This window comes from Parasteatoda tepidariorum, chromosome 5 (genome assembly GCF_043381705.1).
Source record: "Parasteatoda tepidariorum isolate YZ-2023 chromosome 5, CAS_Ptep_4.0, whole genome shotgun sequence".
In the NCBI taxonomy this organism is placed as follows: Eukaryota; Metazoa; Arthropoda; class Arachnida; order Araneae; family Theridiidae; genus Parasteatoda; species Parasteatoda tepidariorum.
Genome location: NC_092208.1, coordinates 78,761,362 through 78,781,195, shown reverse-complemented (window position 1 = coordinate 78,781,195; position 19,834 = coordinate 78,761,362). Strand labels below are relative to the sequence as shown.

The window sequence follows — 19,834 nt, the reverse complement described above, 5'->3', positions numbered from 1 at the left end:
GCAAGTATATAAGAAAAAGAAGAAAAAAAACTTTAATAAGACAATAGAATTTATTGTGAGTTAAAATTCCTGCAAACTTGGAAATTCTAACATTAAATTGGTTTTTATCTGTCAATTAAATAGTTAATGCATTTTGCTAAAAATAAACAAAATTAATTTATGCTTACTCAATAAATAATTTGAAATATTGCGGTACCGTATTATATTAAATAGTTTTCGTACATATACAATAGTTTATTAAAAATATAAAAACTCTTAAATGTATTAAGAAATTTTTAAAAATAAAATTTTTTTGTTTACAAGGAATTTTAAAGGAATATCTATGCAGAAATTAAAATGTAAATAAAATTGCCATTGAATGAGAGAAAAGTTATTTGATTACTTAAGACTTTACAGTTTTAAAGTCAACAACCTAAAAGACCTAATCTGATTTGTATCAGCTCTTAGACAACAAGAAGAAAATTGCGGAGTTCTTTTGCTTCTTTCAAAAATATTTAATATCACCCATTGTTTGCTAATGCAGCTCCACACTTTCTTCTGTGTTAAGTTGATTCAATAAATTGTAATTTCTCGAAAACGTTCCAAGAATTGAACAATTGGAATTGGATTTTTGGAAAAAGAAAATGCCATAGCAANCCTGCAGCCCATTTCGATCGCCAATTGCTTTATCATCTGATTTTTACAATAAAATTACTTAAGACTTTACAGTTTTATTAAAGTTAACAACCTAAAAGACCTAATCTGATTTGTATCAGCTCTTAGACAGCAAGAAGAAAATTACGGAGTTCTTTTGCTACTTCCAAAAATATTTAATATCACCCATTGTTTGCTAATGCAGCTCCACACTTTCTTCTGTGTTAAGTTGATTCAATAAATTGTAATTTCTCGAAAACGTTCCAAGAATTGAACAATTGGAATTGGATTTTTGGAAAAAGAAAATGCCATAGCAATGGAACAAATTGATGGCTTTTGTTTGTTTTATTGGAATGCAAGATGATAGGATGTTTTTTCATTGTCTTAGGGAACTTTGTAATAAATCTTTTAATGCTGCCCATTCTATGGTAGAGGACATATTTAATCTTAAAATTTAAGTAAAATCACTTCACTGAAATTACTATATAATCAATAATGTAACCATAATTACGAAATGAAGGTGCATTATAAATTAAATTATTCATTTTGTGTTGAACTGTTTTGTGTACCTTAATATTTTTTCTAATGTTTTACTAAACATAAAGTCAAGTCGCTTAGCTAGTGTTGTGGGTTGAAACTTCGCCTACATTAGCTTGCCCCTGGGTTCAATCCCCCGTGTTCACAACGACCAATTCGTAAGTACGTGAATTCGATTTGCGCAGGAGTTAGCTGTTTTATTTATTTAACATTCGCACGTGTATGGAGATGAATCACGTGCAGTAAGGCTGCATGCGATTGCCGCATCTTCTATCACCGTTGAAAGAAAGAGGATCCTGATTGGTGAGTTTTTCTCTGAAAATTAGAAATCTCCATTCAGGCACTCACATTCCCCTGCCGGCTATTTGCTATAGAGACTTGTACCTCACTCTCCTTCACGTCCATTTTCACTGTATAATCATGCTGTCGCGTTTGGGGATTTATTTTACCAATCGTGCTCGCATATCCGAATTCGCAAACACGAAATTTTGGCATACAGTGAAAACAATCCTTTAATTTTATTTGTGAGCTGTAAGCTAATTTAAATCTCTGAGATAGTTTGAGAATAATAGAGTTCTGCCTTGTACAGATATAGGCATTCAAAAACGTTTAAAAGAAAACAAGCAGAAATGTTGAATTTCAAATATCTATTCATATCAATTTTAGTAATCGGTTAAAAATTCATGAAGTCAGATGAAATAAAATGTATGTTTAGTTTTCGTAGTTTATTTTCTATTGTTATACTATAAAAGTTATTTGTCTGTTGCATTGTTAACTATGTTAAGAAGTTCGAATATTGAAATTTGCTTAATGAAAATTTTTAGAGAGGATATTAAAATTTTTTCCTTTATAATATTTAATGTTTGCATTGTGATATCTCTTAATGGTAAATATTTATTTGTATATGTTTTAAAAGTCTTAATTTTTAAGTTTTGTTCACGCAATTTTACATGCAACAACTTATAATTCATCAATTATCTGTCTTGTATCACATTTTTATCTACCATTAATTACTAACACGAAATATTTGGGTGTAGTTATAAACATCAGAACAAATATAATTTTACCCTTAAAAATTTCGAGTGTTTATCCTGGTATTTTCATGTTTACTTTTCAAAAATAAAATGAAGAAAAAACATCAGTAAACCATATGTTAACAATTTTTTTTCAATTGAAAATTATTAAAATTTTTAGTAGTTTGACATAAATGGTATTCTCTATCGAAACTTCAAAAGCGTGTTCTTAAATTTTAAGCTATATCTATATTTTTGCTTTAAATTTTTTAAAGAAAAGATATAAATTTCTGAGGGCATCTGTACATTAGAAACTTCCTTCAAATTCGTGTGGAAAAAAGATGAGTAAAGCTTATGAATGTGTAAAGTTAGCTTGAAAGCAAGAAAAAAAATTTATGTGAAAAAGAAGTAATGATGGGGGAGAATCTAGTTACACTCCAATTGTAGTCTGATTGTACACAAAAAAATGGACAATTAACATGTTAAATTAAATCCTAATATAATTACATTTATTTTATGCATAACTATTTCTGGTTTATATTTTTTAGCTTTTTAATTTTTTGAATTATATTTTAGGGAGGAAATGATGACTGTAGCTGTAACTGAAACATTTAACTTTGTGATTGAAAATATTGCTGCTGATTTCAGTGAACACCAAAAAAGTAAATACAGTTATTTTAATAATGTATATTGTTAGAATATACATTAATTATGTTTACTAAAATAGCTTAAAACTAAATTTTTTTTTTACCCAAACTATGGTTCGAGAGTGTTGTATATAAAATTAAACTATTTAAATTTTTGATACCCTACTCCTTATAGTTAATGTCTGATTTTCATTTCTATAAATTTATCCCCTTTCAATACTTTTTTCTAACATAGAAAAATAGTTTTGAGTTAGGGTACCAAACTACCTTTTTTACCAAATCATAGCGTTAAATTTTTATCATGTTTACAAAAGAGTGTTTTTTATAATCCATATTACTTTTATATATTGATTGTATGTTAAGATTACAATATTTTTTCTTGTGTTAAATGTGTCTAGCATCTTTTCATGTAACATAGGGAAAGTATTACAAATAGATAATTTTTAAAAAAATTTTTTTAGATTGTAGCTAAAATTTTTGGGGAGGGTAACATAAAAAGTTTCAACTATTCTTTTTACGTTATTACTTAATCAAAATTCTTCTTAATTTATTGTTTAAAAGTAAAGATTTTCTCACACTTAACTCTTCTTCTATATTTAGATCTCAAGTACGTATGAATTATCATTTTATAGTTATCCCTTTATTAACTGTGAGAATAAAGTTTTTTCCCTCAACTTCTTTTATGGACCAATTGATGCACACATTGATCAATTGGTCCATAAAAGAAACCTGATGCACACATTTCTTCAGGTTTCCCTTTTTCATGAGACGTAACATTTTATCTGGACAGTTTTGTGAGATCTTCCCTAATTTTTATTTCGGAGCACTTTGATTTTGTGTCACTTGGATGTTTGTTCTGTTATCAATAATGGTTAAAAAAAAACATTGATGTCCTGTTTGTTTCATTTTTTATTTTTATTGTATTTTTGTATCTTTCTTGAATTCTTTTTTCTTCATATGCTTTATTTTCAAATCAATTTCTTATTTTTTTTAGTGCCTCCCAAACTATTTTATTGATATATTTTGCTTTGGCTGTATTAAAACAATATTAAAAAGCGCTATCTTGCGGATTATAATTGTATTAGCGGACAACAAAGCAATATTTTTTCACTGTTTTATTTTCTGTTTTTTTTTAAGTAAAAGTTATTTTTAAATTTTTTTTTTCTTTCCTTGTTTTTTCTACCTTATATATATGTATTTTTCTTTCTTTCAAATTGTAACAATTTATATTTTATGTTATATTTTGCTCAAAGTTTGTTTTTGTTTTTTCTTTCAGTTTCTGAAAAATCTTTATCAATGTAAGTATATAAATAGTTTTCAAGTCTTTGATGCCTAGAATTTTTTTTTAATGTTCATTTGATTAAAATGTAAAAGTACCATTGTTTTCTTTCTATCTTTTCTCAGTGGAAAATGTGGTTATTATTCTGTTTCCAGAGACTGTAAAAGATATATTGCTAAAGTACTTCATTCAACAATTAAGGCATCCATAATGGCTTGGTGATTTTTTTTACAGTCCTTGAAATGAGCACCAAAATTTATAATTAAAATTTTAATTTACTAGCTTTCATTTTTAGTTATGACTTTAATAATAATAGCCTTAAAAGTTTATTCTATTGAATGTTTCCAAATTCATAAATATGCATTCTAAGATTATTGCACTTATTTGAATTTTGAGTCACTTAAAGTATAAAATAATCAAGTTAAAAAATTTTAATGGAATGAGAGTCATGTACAAGCAAATGTAGGTTTGAAACTCTCTTTTCTTAGCACTAATATCCTCAGGGTGTCAATTAAGTTCTACAAATTTGTAATTTTTTGTCTCCTATATTGCACAATTTTTGAGATAGAAAAACTAATTTTACAATTTTCCATATATAAACTTATAGCCTGTTTTACTGTTATACTTAAACACATCTTTTATAACTGTAACTGCAGCTGTTAGAAAGAGAATGGATCAGTTGGCGCCTTTTCAACATTTCTTGCAGCTTCTCTAACAAGTTTTCAAAAGCATACTATATGTTTGAGGTTAAATATGTTCCAGGTCTTCACTGCTATTCAATGAAAAAACGCTGCTCATTAAAATATTTGTAAAAATTTTCTTAAATTAAAGAGCTATGCATTAGCTTTTATAAATATGATAAACCTTTCGTTTCAAGGGCTAAGTTGTTATTTTTTATTTTAGGTTGTCTTTTTTATTTGGATTTACTGCTGCTCAAGCATTAGATCTCATTGATAAAAAATGTATTTCCCATATTACTTCTCCAAGTGGTAGAGAGCTTTTCCAAGTTCAAAGAAATGTTACTGAATTCCATGTTTGCTTGAAAGACAGCAATTATTGCACTTGCCCATCCTTCATCTATAATGGTAAGCATTATTACTTTAAATTGCATGCTTTTATTTTTTATGTATTTATTCATTCTAACCTGTAATTTTCTTTTTGTATTTTTAACACAGTTGTGAAAAAGGATCAGTTTATGGTAACAATATTTTCTTTATTCACTTTTTTAATTATCTTCAATCATTTATTTACATTTCTAATGGCCTTTAACCGATTGCACCTTCTTTAAAAGAATGAACTATTAGTTAATTCTAAAACGCTTTTAAGTCCTTACTATTTTTCCTCTCTCAATAACATGATTATATGACTGGGCATATTCCGTTCACGCTGGATCAGATAACGCTGAATCAGTTAATGATTGTGAATAATAATCTTAAGTTGTCATTTATTTGGTTTACAGTTAAATGTCACACTGTTGTTACGTTCACATCCATCCCAAGACAATTATATGGTTGGGTGATAAAATAATTTGAACACAGCTTTCATACTTCTTTTAAAACAGTATTTCTTTTTGCAGCTATTATAACATTAAAAAAATGCACAAAGGGTTCAGACTTTTGAACATTATTCTGAATTATCTATTTGGACTATATTTTCCAATTGAGGCTACCTTTCATATAATGAGAGTCATTTCTTAAAATATCTCTACAAATTAATAAGAGGGTGAACCGTTAATATTGAATTTTCGAGTTCGGCAATTAAAAAGTATTGGTATACTTTATATTATATTTTGGTATCGCTATTTACATTGATAAGAAAAATGTTACAACACTTCTGTTGTGTTGTTGTACGCCCCCATTGGCCAGCAGTGCTAGACTAGGTTCATGACGTTATACACCCTCAAAAAATCCAACACCGTCAATGGATCATCTGCTAAATCCTGTTTGCTGAGCCCCAGGCACGCGAGGATGTGGTGAGGCGAAGCCTGGTCTGAAGAACAGCTTGTACAAATTTCTGAGTTCTTGGATTCTTCCGAAAATTTCATTAATTTAAGGCAGTGTTTCCCAAACTTATGACTTTTGTGTACCCTTTCTAAATTTTTCGTAAGGTTGTGTACCACTAATAAAAAAAATTAATGTATTTTTTTCTATAAAAAAATTGCACAAAAGTTAAAAATCACCACTGGCTGTTGACACCACTAATTATTAATTGTTAACTCTTCAAAAGAAGCCAGTAGAAAAATACGTAATCTTAAATTTTCATGGCTAGCTTTGTTTTTAAATAAAATTTTGTTGAAATTTTCGTTTGTTGTAAGATATTTCGCATAAGAACGCATACCCCCGCTAAACAGTTCCCGTACCCCTGGGGGTACGTGTACCACACTTTGGGAAACACTGATTTAAGGTGACCACTTCGAAAGCGGGCAAGAATAGTTACAATCACTTTTTTAGGAGGTAAATACACTGCTTAGTTTTGAAACTGGAATATTACAACAAATACTTTTTTCATAAAGTTAGCAAAGCAGTGTTCACATATTTTAACACTTCTTCTGTAATTAATCTTCAAGCACGCATGTTCAGCAATTTAACATGTGCTCACGTCTTTTTGCGATAGCCGTTATTTTACAATTTTTGGCACGGGAAGCGATAGAAATGAATGAATATTGGTTATAAATTTGGCAAGATATAAAAAATTAATCTTGTTATAAAAAGAAATGATGTTGCATTCAAATGAAAGTAAAATGTTTTTTTAATGCTTATATTAGTGAGGTAGAGAAGAAATGTTATATTTTATTATAAATAATTTGAAATTTATTAGTTAATAACTCTATTTTAAAATTCAAAATAGTTTTAATATTTATCATAGGGAAATATAAATAAGTAAAATAGGAAACCTTGGTAGATAAATGTAAGTTTAACATTACTTACTTCTGCAAGGAATTTTACTTTTATGAAACAAGTCAAGAAAATAAATAACTAGTTACATAAACTAATTTTAAACTAACTTTAATATTTTTATTTGTTGATAAAAAATTAAAAATAAGGGAAATAAAAGACTAGCAACTAAACAGAAGAGTAATAATAAAAAAATGTAATTCGAAAGAGATTTTTCAATGTTCGAAATTCACACTGCATTCCATGTAAATAATTTCGATAATCGAATGCCAACATGGAACATGCCATCATACAGGGCTGATCTCCGGAAAAAATCCGGATTTTTCGCTAACCGTGATCCGAAAGTTTCCGGAAATCAAATTTTCAAAGGTGGAACTTAAAAACACAGTTTATTTTATTTGTTTGTAAGGGGGAGCCAGATAAGCTAATGTTCTAGATTAATATTCATTTTTTATCAGTAAATAGTTATAATAATCATAAACTCAAGAAAGAAAGACATATTTGTAAATTTCAATTACTTCTCCAGGTCATCATAGGTATGTGTAAAATTTTAAATATATTTTAAGTAAACTAAGAAAGATTGAGAAAAAGGAAAAAAACCTTGTTTAAATTTTTTTCTAATTTTTTGATTTAAACTTTTTGTTAATTTTTTTTTTTTACTCAAGAAATTTTCCGGAATTTTGACTTGGGCTCACAATTACCCCTGGGCCCTTTTTTTTTATTGGGTGTTTTTAAAAAGTGTTTAATNCAAGTTTCACAATTAGTTACAAAGTTTGTAAACAGATGTCGCTGCTTAAAAAAGTCTAGAAAAATAATGTTTTAAAAATTACCACCATTTGCAGTAGTAATAAGGTGCAATCTAATGACAAAATTGGTAGAAATATTTCAGTTGGAATAGTACGGGGCTGATTGTGATCCGTATTTCCGAAATTTTCAATAACCGTGATCCGGAAGTTTCCGGAGATCGAAGGTTCAGACGCTTCAAAAAATCATTGATCACAAAAGTTTCTGGAAATCAAATTTTCAAAGGTGGAACTTAAAAACACAGTTTATTTTATTTGTTTGTAAGGGAGAGCCAGATAAGCTAATATTCTAGATCAATATTCATTTTTTATCAGTAAATAGTTATTTTAATCATAAAATCAAGAAAGAAAGACATATTTGTAAATTTCAATTACTTTTCCAGGTCATCATAGGTATGTGTAAAATTTTAAATATATTTTAAGTAAACTAAGAAAGAGTGAGAAAAAGGAAAAAAAAAACCTTGTTTAAATTTTTTTATAATTTTTTGATTTAAACTTTTTGTAAATTTTTTTTTTTTACTCAAGAAATTTCCCGGAATTTTGACTTGGGCTCACAATCACCCCTGATCATATCTTTCCCCAGAATCATTATCATCAGTGTCCGAAATATATTGTTTAGATTCTCTATTTCTATATGTTTGTCACTCAAATCTCTATCAATCTGAAATCTAAATGTTTTCCTTTTTCTTCATTGGACAATTCTCGAAGAATGCGGGAAAAATCACGCGATTGTATATATTTTTTTGCCATGAAAATTGAGATAAATATTATAGATTCGACATTATACAAATTAAAATAATGTCAATTATTAACAAAAAATTACGAAAAAATGAGAAAGGATTATTTTTCGAATTTTATGAACAAGAAAAGAATAGCACAAAATCTGAATTAAAAATTGCTGCTGACTTCCTGTTGGCATATTTCATGATGTGTGGAAGGGTTGAAACGAGAAATAGAAATGACCTTTAGACATTAAAATTGTGATATGCAAAAAAAGTGCATTAAAAACTGAATTTGTCATAAGATTTGCACAGACAAGCGCACTGGAAAGTTAAGACAACTTCAGCTGCATAGTTCCTTTTGCAATCAATCAAATTTTTGAATATGAATTTTCTTAATGAGCCGAATATTCTTAGTTCACTCTTTATTCCCATGAGAAATAGTTTTTTTTCTTTTCTGGCTATAAGGGATGCACATAAACAAATAGAAAAAGTTATGAAAAACTTCTCGCATGCGAAATATTTTCTGGGTTGAGCATGTGAAACAGATTTGTTATATTTAAAAATATATAATTATTTTTTACGTTGCTTCATAGTTGAAATGAAAGAAAGGTCGACAGGTTTCAATCTTACAGTACTCTTTGTTGACAAGATGTTGTCTTCAGGGAATTTTTTTAATTTTAGTGACCTACTTAATAATAAATGCTTTGTAATAGGTGTAATCACCATATATTCCTGTGTATAAGTCAACCAATGAAAATAAAAAAATTCTAAATATATATATATATTATTTAAGTTTACAAACTTTTCTCAAGCCCAAGATTTTTTTACATTCTTTCTAGATATTAAGATACATTCGTCCTCAAATACAAATGCATTAGATATGATACTAGACGCATGACAAATTGTGGTTTCAAATGTTATACCTTTTAAAAGTGTGGAATGTCATATTCCTCGGATGGGGTGAAAACGATTCTTGGTGGGATGAGGAAGAATCTATTGATCTGAAAGATTACTGCTAGCGTTATTAAATCTGATACAGATGATGTTGTGGAGTCTTTAAATGCTTGAGAATGAATTATTTTAACTTTTCCCATTCATAATTTTTTTTTCTGGGAGTAATTTAAAGTATTTTATCTATAAAAAATCCTTATATGTAAAGAAAATGCAAAATTAACTTTATGTTACATATAAAAAATAGTTTTTTAGAGAGTTAAAGTGATACAAAGTTATTAATTTCTATCTCATTGTTCATAATGCATCAATATTTCCCTACCAACAAATGCATTTTAGAGTGCATCTAAGATGCTACACATCCTAAATGCACAATTAAAACCCATTAATATGACTTTTTTTACATAAGTCATTTTTATGGTATTCACTTATTATTGAATAGTAATTAAATTATATTGTTCAAAGAGATAAAAAAATATCACGACAATAATTTTGCCTAGTTATACTAAAGTATAAAGGTATTTAATGAAATTAAATTCATGAACTTGTTGAGTGATTATTATAAAAATCTTTAAATTTTAACATCAATATAAGTCAGGGCATTTGGTGATAGATATTTTATTTCGTAATAGAAATAACAGTTTGCATATTATTTTCAATTTGCTTTTTTTAGAAATGTAATTTTAAAGGATTGCTATAGTCAAAATTAATTTTATTACATCTCTTTTCGACATATTAACCTTCTGAACAATTAATCTAGTTTATTTTTAAAACTGTTTTGCTTTCCTGTAAAACGATTTGGGTACATTCCATATTTGTTCTAGAAGATTTGTTACAGCAGGCAGGGCAAGAATTTTATTCAAACTAGCTGAAGTGTTCAATGCTCAGAAAATTGATTAATTTTTGAAATACTCTGTAGTTAATGTTATGTTTCTTTTAAATAATGTAGTGTAAACACAAGTTGGCTGCTTCTATATGCTTTGCTATGGGTTTATGTAAAGAAGTTCAATATTCTGATGAAACAGTTTCTCTTATGCTGATTGGTTATTAATATTTGTATATTGAAATTTAAATAAAATTTACCCTCTTTATGAAGAGAAAAAAACAGATTGTAAAATTTTCTTACTTACAATTATAAATAAATTTTAGTGATTTAACTTTATGTACTAAGTCTCATTTTTCAAGGCTTCCCAACAGTGGGAAAATAAAGGATATTTATCAAACAAAGCTAACATTATGACATTTATTGCATATCAAAATTTGAAAATAACACAGAGCTACAAGCTTTCATTAAACAGACACTAAAGATAAATAATATATTCACCTATGTACATGAAATAAATAGGAACGAAATGGTGAATATCTGAATTAATATGGATAAAGAATATTAATACTGATTTAAAATACTACAGACATGTGATTCTCTTTAATTATGCAAATAAAAATAAACTAATAAATAGTTATACATAAGTTAACTTAATCAAATGAATATTTAAATTAACATATAATTAAGTTTATTTGTGTATTTAATGAAATTGGAAAATTCTACATTTCGTAATTATGCTTTAAAAAGAGTCAAATAATGCAAAAAGTTTAAGAATATGATCAGCTCCAGTTATCATGGTAATAGTTATAGAAAATAAACATTGCAATGAACATTCAATATATTACATATTTGCATGGTAAAACAAAGCACTGGGATTGATGATTGCATACTTATAAGTATATACACAATAACAAAAATTTACAAAAAGCTAACAACTTGCAATATATTTTTATAAAAACAGTGATTTGATGAGCTAGTGTGACCAGCACTGAATCGTTACATTCAGTTAAAGCATTTTATTTTCACAAAAAATAAATAGCTAAATCATTACCGACAACTTTGAAGTCAATGTGTATTATTAATTTGATTTTTTAAATGGAGACATATTTTCTACTAACTTGTGGCAATTTGAGAAAAATTAATTGGAAAATACATAAAAACTGTCAAAGGTTATTATGTATTAATATCAACCTTTTGTTATTATGTAGGCTTAATTAGTGGAATAATTTCCAATCATGATAAATTTTTTTTAAAAAAGAATTTGTGCTTGAGTTTTTAATTAACGTTAGAACATGCAAAATTATCATTTCAAAATATTTTCATTATGTGCACATTGATTGCATGCACGTAACTCAGATATAAATTTAAAATAGTAAGCAACGAAACTTACCAGGTGATTAAAATCTCAAGATTATGATAAATAAAAAATTAAATGAATGATAAAAATGCAACCAAAATTAAAAACATATTTAAAAGAGTCCTATACTGAGCCCACATAAATGCAATTTAATGACCATTGCATATATGTTTTTAATTTATTTTTACCAGTTTTACAAATATAAGATTTTAGATGTATTTTTAAGAAACTGAATATTTTAAGTTAAATTAAAACGTTTTTAACATATGTAAAAAAAAACTTTGGAATAGATCACTGATTTATAAGAGCAGTAACTATTTAAGTGAATCTTTGATTTTTAATCAATTTAATTGGGTATATTTGCCGTCTTTTGCAGTTTTTAAGCAATTATACTGCAACTGTTCACATATTTTAAATGCAAAAAATCACACAAATTTTATACCTCTTTTAAACTTACATATATACATGCACTTTCTGCCAAAATGAGAAAAGAATTACTATTAAAAACCTAAGATAAAAAATCAATTACAACTTGTATAAACATATCTTGTTTATAACAAGACTTCAATTCAAAATTATTAAAAAAAATATATCTTTACCGTATGAACACATACTTATAATCACAGATATTGCTCTCATTTTGAAAGCTAATAAATGTAATATAAATAGCAATAAGTTTTGTTTCAAAAATTAGACCTCCTTCAGAAGGGAATCAAAAATATAAAACTCTTGTTTTTTTTTATCACAAACATCATTAGAAAAGTTCAATCAATATTAAATCAATTTCTTCAAAGTTTTGGCATTCTAGCTGTATGCACCCTTGCAAATAGTTCCATATTTAGGACACATATTTTGACTAGAACATTGGCAGACAAGTAGAAATCCATTCACAGAAGCCAGTCACTGTATGCACATACACTTAACACTTGTGAAGAAAAAAGATATCTCATGTTTCAAAATGTTTGTAAATTTGTGTGACATATGTCATTATGGATTGCCAATCTGGTCGTTCTTGTGAAATCAAGTCATTGATATTCTGAAAGAAAACATGCAATTTTGTTTTAATTTATCTACAGGACAAAATTTCTCTACTAATTGAATCTAATAAATTGTCTGTAAAAATTTTCCATATTTTGATCAATTTTTTTAATTTCAAGTAATATTTAATGTACAGCAATAAAGCATTCATTATATAACCTATTATAGGCCAGGGGCATCATGAAGGTTAAGGATTCACTATCTCTTGATCAACAAGCATGATGGTGGTATTGTATACTACCAATATTTACTTCCCAGACGCAGGCAAACTGATGCTTCTTGATCCGAAGCTGGTTTGGCTTTAACCATCAGACTCCAGTTTTTCAGATTCACAGCTCAGTATTGCTTTAACCACTGACCTATCACTAATTTATAGTAATATTGATGGTTAAAAATGAATATCTTATAAATCGATGTTTTGATGAGGGATGTTGTGTGAAATTTTGAATGAAGAACTTTAACTGATTCTTTAGCGTTTCAATAAAACCATTTTCATGTAAAAAAAAAAAAAAGAAATTTTTTTTTTAAAAACAACTAAAATTTTATTATTTAAAAAAATTTTTCCAATAAAATCCTTCAATGTTAAAAAATTAACAATATTTAGACATTAAGAAATATTTTCAACTTAGTTAAGAGAAAAAAAATTGTATGGTTTAATATAAATTATGAATTGAAAATGCTTGTTAATCAGGTGTGATTGTGAGCCCAATTAAAAATTCTGAGTAAAATCATTAATGACGCATTTCAAAAAATTAATGTCTTTATAAATTTAAATCATTGATATTTTCCCAACGTAAAATTCTATATAAATTATATGCAGCATAATTTAAATTCATAATTATGTATTTAGTTTACTTTTATCTCTAATCACATTTATTATCTACCAGAAAAAATATTTACAAATGAAAGAGATGCCAAATATAAATTCTAGTCTAATATTTTTAAATAAAATATACAAGCATTATACATCAATGTGATAGATGATTTCTGTAAATTTCAGGACTTTGGATTTCCGGAAATTTCGGGATCGCAGTTAGCAAAAAATCTAGAAATATGGATTTTTCCCAGAGCACAATCATCTCTGGTTAATAGTCCTTTGTTTCCAAAAAAACAAAGGGCTATTAAAAACTATAAGTACTGTTAGAAACAGTAAAATTCAATGATTTTTGTTTTAAAATTATTACAGCACATAAATAAACTAACAAATAATGATAGTTGAAGAATTTAAAACTTATTGGCATGTTTGAATTGAGTAATTTTTAGAGAGATTTATATTTCTTTTTAAATAGATAAAAACCTTTCTAACCCCATATTATTTTTAGTGAAAGTAGCATCTAACAAGAAAAAACCTGTGTGCCACTTAGCTTACTAATTAGAGGGTTAAAAAAAGCATTAAAACAAACCATGAAAATTTTAAATTCAATCATATTTCATCAGCATTTTGTAATGATATAATTCTTTTTTAATATTTACTATAAAGATATAAAAAATCAACACTAGTAACCTGAAATTATTTCAGAGTGGCATTCAAATTATAATTTTTTTATTTTTTACATTTGAATTAGACTACGGAGAAAGGAATACACTCACAAAATTAAAGTTTTACAACTGAGTTTTTATTTTTTATAAATGGTTTGGTTGCTTTTTTCCCCCATGGTCTAATGGATATCTAAAGTATTATAGTTCATTCTGGGGATAGCATCATTTATTTTTATAAAACAGAGATAAACACAATCATAATAAATCTACAAAACACAAATTGTTGTAAAGTTCAAGATTTTTTTAAATTTACTCACTAAAGTAGTTGTTATTCCAACTGATTCAGCAGCTTGAAAAGCTAAAGTGAAATTTCTTCTCTGTAAATTGAACAAAATTAATAAGTCAAAATGTTTCAAAAGAGTTCCATTAAACTCAGCAATATGCATTTAAAGAAAAGAAAACACTAAAACTTATACCTTATCTCTGCTGTCAAGTTCATCATATGGAACCATATTAGGTAAATATGAATGCATTATAGCGCAAAATGCCAATCCATCATTCCAGCTACTACTGAAGTTTGTAATATCAATTCCCTGTAAAAGAATATTTCTCTAGTCTTATATTTGCTTTAAATAAGGAATAAAGAAACCTAAAACTTATATCAAAATCATAGTACCAATTACATAATCATAAACAATTAATAAGATTAAAATTAATCTTCTCTTGCTTTATTCTAAGAAAGGAAATGCACACGTAAAAAAAATATAGGTCATAAGTTATCGAATCGATTGTTCAACAATCCATGAATGTGAAATCCAAGAAATTTGACAATTTTGCATATGTAACATTTTTGAATACTGAATTGCTGCTAATTCAAAACAAAGATTATTTTAAGTATTTGAATTTAGAAAAAAAAAATATGATTAATAAATTTTATAAAGAGGACTGTTTAGACTTAGTTTTAGAATTCAGAATAAAATGACTTTATAATGAAATGTAAATAAATATTAAAAAATATATTGATGTATAATCGCCTGGAATTATCCCATTTGCTCAATGAGGTCCAAGTTTTTTTTGGTCACCCTATATTTGCCATTTGGTACACTATGTAAAAAAACTACTTAAAGTAACACATTGAAACATTTTTTATTTAATAAAAACAATATATTCTACAAGCTAAACATATTTCCTCTTCATATCCATCTTAATTTGTTAAAAATTAATGTTGCACCAAAACATTAAAAATAAAAAATAAATTTAGTCTAATTTTTTCACGATAATTTATTTTATTTTATAGCCGTCACTGAACAGCTGTCCCAATTTTTGAGTTTACCACTACTAATGTTCAACTTGGTAGACTTGTAGTTATGAACGTAAGGGAACTCTTGGATCAAGTATTGGGAGAAAATTTCCTTCGTTGGTTGGTGTAGTCATATCTCATGGTGTGCTTTAATAGTCTTAGCTATCTCTATGGCATTAAATGAATAAAAATCTTCTGTAGGGTAGTTTAAGGGGTGAAGGCCTGCAGCGACTGCAGGGCAGTCAAAAACATGATATGGTGTGAGTTCCACATTAAGGCAGTTGCCACAGTTTTGATATTTTTTAGTCCCATCTCATCTGTAGAGATTTTCGTGTTTTTATGATGTTTTGTTTTTAGTCTGATGAGAATGGTGGCTGTCTTTCTGTTGATGTCAAGATTAGTTATTTGATCGTGGCCTTGATTTTTAAGGGGGGGAATAGTCTTGACTTTGCAAAAGCATTTGCATCTGCCAGTGTAGTTGGGATTGTATTTTGATTGAGATCTCTGGCATTTTTAGCCAAGGAATCAGCTATTTCATAGAACTCAAGGTTCACATGGGTGGGGATCCACTATTTTCCTTCGCACAGGACTTTTTTGATGTAACTAACTCGTATTTGCTTTACATGGGGAAGAAAGGCACAAAATTCTCCAAAGGTTAGCCTGACGACAAGCAGGTTCTAATTCATTATCCATCTACCACTAAAGATATTTTACGTCAGCACTGTGGTTGGTGCGAGCTATGCACAGAATTCGTTTCGACCAGCCATGGCTGAGATCCGAACCAGGATCACCTGATTGGGAGGCTAGTGCTCTCTCCCCTGAACCAAAGATGGTAAAATAACATTTTAAATAAAATACTTTATAATATTGATATTTTTCTTGTACTCGTCCTACACTTAATGAGAAAAAAAAAACATGAACTGGAAATTTTAAGATTTTTACCAGGGAAATTTGAAACCCGATTTGAGTGGCCACCCTGTAATTGCATACAACAGCAGCAAAAAAGAAGCTTAACACAATAGAGTTAAAGAAGAGTATTATTACAATACTCCTCACTAATTATTTTTAAAACTTAAAGTATTAAGAGAAAAATTAAAAATTTATTAAACTTATAAGATATATCATGGTAATCAGANTGACTTTCCCACATCACCGAGTGTTTCCCACATCACCCACTGAACTCAGAACAAAAGTACCCTTACCCCCTACGTCAAAAAAGGTGTTAGAAGTAAAATAAAATAAACAAGAATAAAATTAAAATAAATGAAAAAAGAAAACATTTCATAAGGATCTGATATTCTCTATCTGAATTGGAGCACTCGGGTTTTGGTTACAAGTGTGCGCGCATGCGCAAGTCATAACGTGGGTACGACATGAAGTCCGCGTTAATGATTACGTAGCAAACTCCCCATTTTTCGTGAAATGCATGGGATCCACCAGACATCACTGAAGGGGGAAAAAAATTATTCGGAAAAATAGCACTTTTTAAAAACGCAAGCTGAAAAAGAAACCTTTAAAAGCTTTTAAAAACGAAATCTCCAAAAAAGCACCTTTAAGTACTTTTTACAAACGCTACGCACCCTGTTCTTGTACTCATCCTACACTTAATGAGAAAAAAAAACATGAACTGGAAATTTTAAGATTTTTACCCGGGAAATTTGAAACCCGATTAGAGTGGCCACCCTGTAATTGCATACAACAGCAGCAAAAAAGAAGCTTAACCCAATAGAGTTAAAGAAAAGTATTATTACAATACTCCTCACTAATTATTTTTAAAACTTAAAGTATTAAGAGAAAAATTAAAAATTTATTAAACTTATAAGCTATATCATGGTAATCAGAAATACAGTGCCAGACTAAATTATTTGACTATTTAGATTTGTTATTTGATTGAATAAAACTTTACATAAAAGATGCTTCATAAATTTTTAAATACAAGCCTTTTATAAGTAACATTTAACATAGAACGACATTTATGACAACATTTAGAGTTGTTGTATAATATTAAATAATCTACTTCTTATAGAGTGAATGCACTTTCACAAAGCTTAAAAATTTGTACATGAGCTGACATGAATAACAAAAACACATTATTTTTTAAAAAGACTTCAACGAAATGAAAATAAATGTTATTTTTTTAATTAATTTTTAGGGTTTAGCATTATTACACAATGAAATATTTTATATAAATTACAGCATTTAAAAATGTATAACTGAATATTCGGGAGCAGAAAAGACAACTATTTCTCAATTGATAAATTGCTTTCAATAAACTGAACAATATAGAAACAAAGAATAAGTATTTCTAGGAACATCAATATTTGTTTATACCATGAATTACACAACTTTTGGATTGTGCTGTACTAGTAAAAAACATTTAAAATATTCTACTCAGACAATATACATACCTTATATCCCAATGTTTTATTTTGACACCATTTCAACAAAGCATTTCTCTTAGAACCTCCACCTTTTACAAGAGAAGATAATGGATCCTTTTTTTCAACAATGTCTCTATAGTATAAATAGAACAATTTTAGTTTATTTAAATAAATAGTACATTTAAAATAAATCAATAAAACTTCCATTTTTTTAAAAGAGTTTAAAAAATTGCCCCAAGAAAATAAATTCGATTAATATAACTGAGTTCATAATGGCAATATACTGTTCATTTCTGATCTAAATATCTAATATTTAAAATTTTTTCTTTTTTTTTAAATACACACACCTTTGCTAATTACATTTTATAATATATATTAGGTTCAATAAACTCTTTTGAGTTCATTTGGAACAACTAAATAAATATGAATTAAAATACCTTTATCATGCAAACTAATTTTAAATAAAATATTAAAATTTACCCATAGCTATTCCTCCGTATGGGATCTAGCTTGCTGGATAGAATAGATACTGGATGAGCAGGCAGAGGTTTTAAAGAGTCCCCATCTCCTCTGTTAGAAAGCGAATGCTGTTCTCCAGATAAGGTACCATTGTTTATAGCTATATGGTTAAGATTTTCATTAGTCGTTTTTTTAGATGGCCGTGTACTCTGAGATGCTGTTTTAACATCTTTGGGGAGAGAATCAGCAGAAGAGCGAATACTTGGCTGAAAAGTTAAATAAATATGTTAAATACATCAAAAATCTGGAAAAATGTAACATCTCTGCAAGGAACATAATTATATTTAAATAAGAATGCGAAATCATTAATAATTACATAACACAAATTAAAAAAGTGCATTGATATCAATTAAATTGGAATTGAAAATGTAACAATTATCAATAAAAAATTAATCCTATTTTATTTAGATAAAAAAAACACATGGGAGATCAGTGAAGAAATGAAAATAAAATTGAAATTAAATATTTTCCTTAACCCCTTAACGATCCGTTAATTTTCCAGAAAACGGTCACAAAAGTGCCTATTTTTTAATACACTTATTTGATTAGTGATGCCATCTAATTTAAAATAAACTAACAATCTACAATTAACTTACAAATATCCTGGTGCTGCTGCCTGGTGTTTAAAATGAGAAATAAAATGTTTTCCAGGAAAAAGAAACAAATTAGTTTTATTCTTATTGACGCGTTACTACTGAACAATCCACCCCGGAAATTTCACGGGAGCGAGAAATAGCGGGCGAAACCTCACCCCGTCACTTTTATGTGAGTGAGAAGGAAGGGGTTAAGAAACATTAAAAAGAAAAATTGTGGATAAAGTTAAAAAAATTAATACTTTCTAGTTACATTAAAAAAAATAATGCAAAATATTATTCATAATTTATATGAGACCATTACAAACTGCAGAATAGAATTTCAAAAATACTACTTAAAAGAAATATTCATAATATTAATTGAAATCAGGGATAGGATTTCAGCCAGGACACTAAAAAATTTGGACAAAAAGGAAAGAACGAAAAATGACCAATACAATTGTTTAGCAATAAGTATTAATACAATAGTTTAAATTTAACAAATTAAATTTAACATATAGTACCAGAAAGCTATTTTTTTCCTCCTAATTAAAATAGCTAATTTTTCCCTCAAAATGAAATAGCTAGAAATTTTCCAAATTCCTTTAATTTTTTACATTATATTTATCAATCTAGTGGTAGCTTTTAGTGCTTACGCTACTGGGAAAAGTTGACTCGACATTTCAATGCTTCAGTGGGTTGATAAAATGGCTACGAAGCATATTTGGTGTCTGAACATTGAGTGTTCTGCATTCAGCTATCCACCCAACCAGAACATATCCTACAACCAAAAGCCCAAGGTCAAGAAAAGTATGATGGGCAAAATAGGCCTTGGCCCCTGGACTGTTACATTTATGAGTATAAGTTTTAGACCAAAAAAAAC

The 19,834-nt window shown here is 27.8% G+C and overlaps 2 protein-coding genes across 8 annotated transcripts in view; one reads left to right on the top strand and one right to left on the bottom strand.

Moving 5' to 3' along the window:
* Positions 1-1,737: 1,737 nt before the first annotated feature.
* On the top strand, positions 1,738-10,641 carry LOC107456543 (zinc finger SWIM domain-containing protein 7). Of its 2 annotated transcripts, none has more exons than XM_043047323.2 (6): positions 1,738-1,875; positions 2,760-2,845; positions 4,107-4,128; positions 5,013-5,194; positions 5,285-5,307; positions 10,429-10,641. In XM_043047323.2, coding segments are annotated over exons 1-6 (417 nt in total). In that variant the 5' UTR covers positions 1,738-1,873; the 3' UTR covers positions 10,531-10,641. The 2 variants fall into 2 exon arrangements, with proteins under 2 accessions (XP_042903257.1, XP_042903259.1); XM_043047325.2 differs by having other exon boundaries at positions 1,778-2,056.
* A 67-nt stretch (positions 10,642-10,708) lies between these two features.
* The window catches only part of LOC107456554 (split discs), a 65,729-nt gene continuing 56,603 nt past the window's right edge, over positions 10,709-19,834 (bottom strand). For all 6 annotated transcript variants that reach the window (XM_071180662.1, XM_016074447.3, XM_071180663.1 and 3 more), the window contains 5 exons: positions 18,341-18,585; positions 17,888-17,993; positions 14,656-14,772; positions 14,497-14,556; positions 10,709-12,698 (listed from right to left, as the gene is read on the bottom strand). In XM_071180662.1, coding sequence (XP_071036763.1) covers positions 12,609-12,698; positions 14,497-14,556; positions 14,656-14,772; positions 17,888-17,993; positions 18,341-18,585 — 618 coding nt within the window. In that variant the 3' untranslated portion in view covers positions 10,709-12,608. The remainder of the gene's footprint in view (positions 12,699-14,496; positions 14,557-14,655; positions 14,773-17,887; positions 17,994-18,340; positions 18,586-19,834) is intronic.